At 38.4% G+C, this 3064-nt stretch overlaps 1 protein-coding gene across 1 annotated transcript in view; it reads left to right on the plus strand.

Moving 5' to 3' along the window:
* LOC107653532 (aldehyde oxidase 1-like) overlaps nucleotides 1–3064 on the plus strand; it is a 29601-nt gene that overhangs the window by 16680 nt on the left and 9857 nt on the right. Inside the window, exons 9-12 of the mRNA XM_016440279.1 lie at nucleotides 999–1044; nucleotides 1139–1231; nucleotides 1494–1705; nucleotides 1779–1887. Of these exons, the coding sequence (XP_016295765.1) occupies nucleotides 999–1044; nucleotides 1139–1231; nucleotides 1494–1705; nucleotides 1779–1887 (460 nt within the window). The remainder of the gene's footprint in view (nucleotides 1–998; nucleotides 1045–1138; nucleotides 1232–1493; nucleotides 1706–1778; nucleotides 1888–3064) is intronic.

Consider the following 3064-nt stretch of genomic DNA (forward strand, 5'->3'; position numbering starts at 1 on the left):
TGTGCTTGACTGGCCAGCAAACTCACCAGACCTGAACCCCATAGAGAATCTATGGTGTATTGTCAAGAGGAAAATGAGAAACGAGACCAAAAAATGCAGATGAGCTGGAGGCCACTGTCAAAGAAACCTGGGCTTCCATACCACCTCAGCAGTGCCACAAACTGATCACCTCCATGCCACGCCGAATTGAGGCAGTAATTAAAGCAAAAGGAGCCCCTACCAACTATTGAGTACATGTACAGTAAATGAACATACTTTCCAGAAGGCCAACAATTCACAAACATTTTTTTTTTTATTGGTCTTATGAAGTATTCTAATTTGTTGAGATAGTGAATTGGTGGATTTTTGTTAAATGTGAGCCAAAATCATCACAATTAAAAGAACCAAAGAGTTAAACTACTTCAGTCTGTGTGCATTGAATTTATTTAATACACGAGTTTCACAATTTGAGTTGAATTACTGAAATAAATGAACTTTTCAATGACATTCTAATTTATTGAGATGCACCTGTATATATTGTCATGTATTAAGACCCTATCTGTACTGTGAAAAATACATATTATAAGTATGTGCAAAATGTTATTTGAAAATGTAGTTTCTATTACATTATATTAATTTTATTTTTTCCCTAATCAACATAGTGCTGTACAGGGTTGTTATAGTTAACTAAAACCATTTAAAATGATCATTACTTGAAAGAAAATAAACATTTACTGAAATAAATTAATCCTTAAATTTATTTTATTTCAGCTATTTGCCACAGCAACATTTTTCTTTTTCATTTAGTTTAACTTGATGTACTAAAAGAGCAAAAACTATAACTAAAGTAAAAATGTACAAAACTAAATAGACATACTAAAACTTTAACTAAAATGAAAAAAAGAAAAAACAACCCCAGAAAATATTGTTTATTCGTTTGCTTGTATATTTATTTTTATTATTTATTTATTTTCACTTTTTTTGTAAACTTTTCCACGGACCTCTTGCGAAAACCCCAGTTGTAAACTTGTGGTTTATTTCAGGGAGGATGAAGGTATCTGGAATGTGAGTGGCGCTGCGGTCGAGGTTTCAGGTGAAAAGCTAGAGCGGGAGAAGAGACAGGAAGATGGAGCAGGCTCATAGTTTATTGCTTAACGAGGAAGCCTGCAATCAGCTACAGGAGCACCAGAGGGCTGAGTTTGTCTTCGAGTGGCTGCGTTTCCTCAAGAAACTACTCCCTGCCACAGACCGGGTGAGTTGAGGGCGCTGACAATAAGCTCTCTGTTTGAGAAGAAACGCTTCTGTCTGTCTCTCTCTCTCTCTGAAACACAAACACAAGCAAGCCTCTCTGAACAGACTCCCTGGTTATTTGTCTGCCTTTCCACCGGCTGTCTCTCAGCCAGGAATGGACTAGTGATGTGTCTGTCTGTTTCTTACTGGTGAAGTGCCAAGAAACCGCAATTAAAGAGCGCCGCTCATCTAAACAGTATGTCGGGCATGTGTTTGTGTGACAGGCCGATGTGAAAAAGAACCAGAAGCGCCTGGTGGAGCAGCTCACGACGGTACTGACGGGTTCTCCGGGCCCCCCGACACGACTGCTGCTGGCACAGTGTCTGGCGCTGGTGTACCGAGTGGGCGACTCCCTCACGTCCAGCCTCACTGTGGACCGCTGCAATGACATCATCCGCAGCAAGGACGACTCGCCCAGCTTCCTGCCTACTCGACTGTGAGTGTCATAAATCTGCAGATGGGCTTCAGCTTGATCTTCTGCCAGTGAGTTTACTTATTGCTCCCTACAGGGCAGCTGTGGCCTGTTTGGGTGTGCTGTATGAGCAACTGGGCCGACTACTCATCAACTCGTTTAAAGAGAGCGTGGCAAACCTTCTGAAAGCCACGAAGAGCGCAGAGGTACGTGTGGCTGCACACCAGTATGTGATTCACAGTTCAGCCAAACAAAGAGATGCGACTGTACTTCACTGAAAAATCATGACTTTTTTGACCGATAGTTTGGAGGACAAACAGGTGATTCTGGTGTTTTGAATCATCACATGCAGCATTTTTTTATTTTGACCATCACAAAATGCTTAGGACTTTTCAAGTAGCAGATGAAATTCACTACATTTACACTCGGATATATGTCACAATAGAGAATAAAGAACAATCATGTTTTTGATAGAAGTGTGTTATGCTCACCAAGGCTGTAAAAACATTAATATTGTGAAATATTTTTAAATTTTGAAATGACTGTTTTCTATTTGGATGTATTTGAAAATGTAATTTATTTTAGTTATGCCAACTTTGACTCTGACTTTTTGATCCTTCAGAAGTCATTTTAAAATACTGATTTGAAAATTTTTGGATGTAAAGTCGGCAACACCAAAGCTCCAAAAGTATCAAAAAATTTATTTTTTAAAAAAACTGTCACATAGCATATGTGACTTTTCTAGCACGCAGGCTCTTCATCAGACAAATGAACAACACTGATATCCCAATCTTTATAGGCCTACCTCCAGATGATCAAAGGTCACATGACCGTACAATATTATCATGATGATAATAATACCAAAACAATAACATATCAACCAAGGAGAAAAACATAGAAACCAAAATAAGAAATAAAAATAAATCAAAAACATATAAAGCTATGCAAAATACACGAATATAATTATCAATATATTGTTTAATAACATTAATTGATGCCTGCCTAGGTACATAAATACAAATCAATAACCACCTAGCGTTTATTATATATTTTTTAAAATTCGAGGCACTATTTCATGTAAGATGGCTAATGTCATTTACCTGTTGCGTTGCCCTTGTGGTTTATGTTATATTGGTAAGACTAGCAGACCTCTAAAAACTCGCATCTCTGAACATCGATGTGCAATTAGACATCGCGATCCAAAAAGTCCGGTAGCACAGCACTTTGCAGATTCAAGACACTCAGTTTCCACTCTTCAGTACATAGGTATTGAAGTAGTGAAGTGTCCGCGTCGCGGAGGTGATATCAATAAATTGCTTTTACAGCGCGAAGCCTTTTGGATTTATACACTAGACACGTTGTCCCCTAGAGGATTAAATGAGG

This window comes from Sinocyclocheilus anshuiensis, unplaced genomic scaffold, assembly GCF_001515605.1.
Source record: "Sinocyclocheilus anshuiensis isolate Anshui unplaced genomic scaffold, SAMN03320099.WGS_v1.1 scaffold1079, whole genome shotgun sequence".
In the NCBI taxonomy this organism is placed as follows: Eukaryota; Metazoa; Chordata; class Actinopteri; order Cypriniformes; family Cyprinidae; genus Sinocyclocheilus; species Sinocyclocheilus anshuiensis.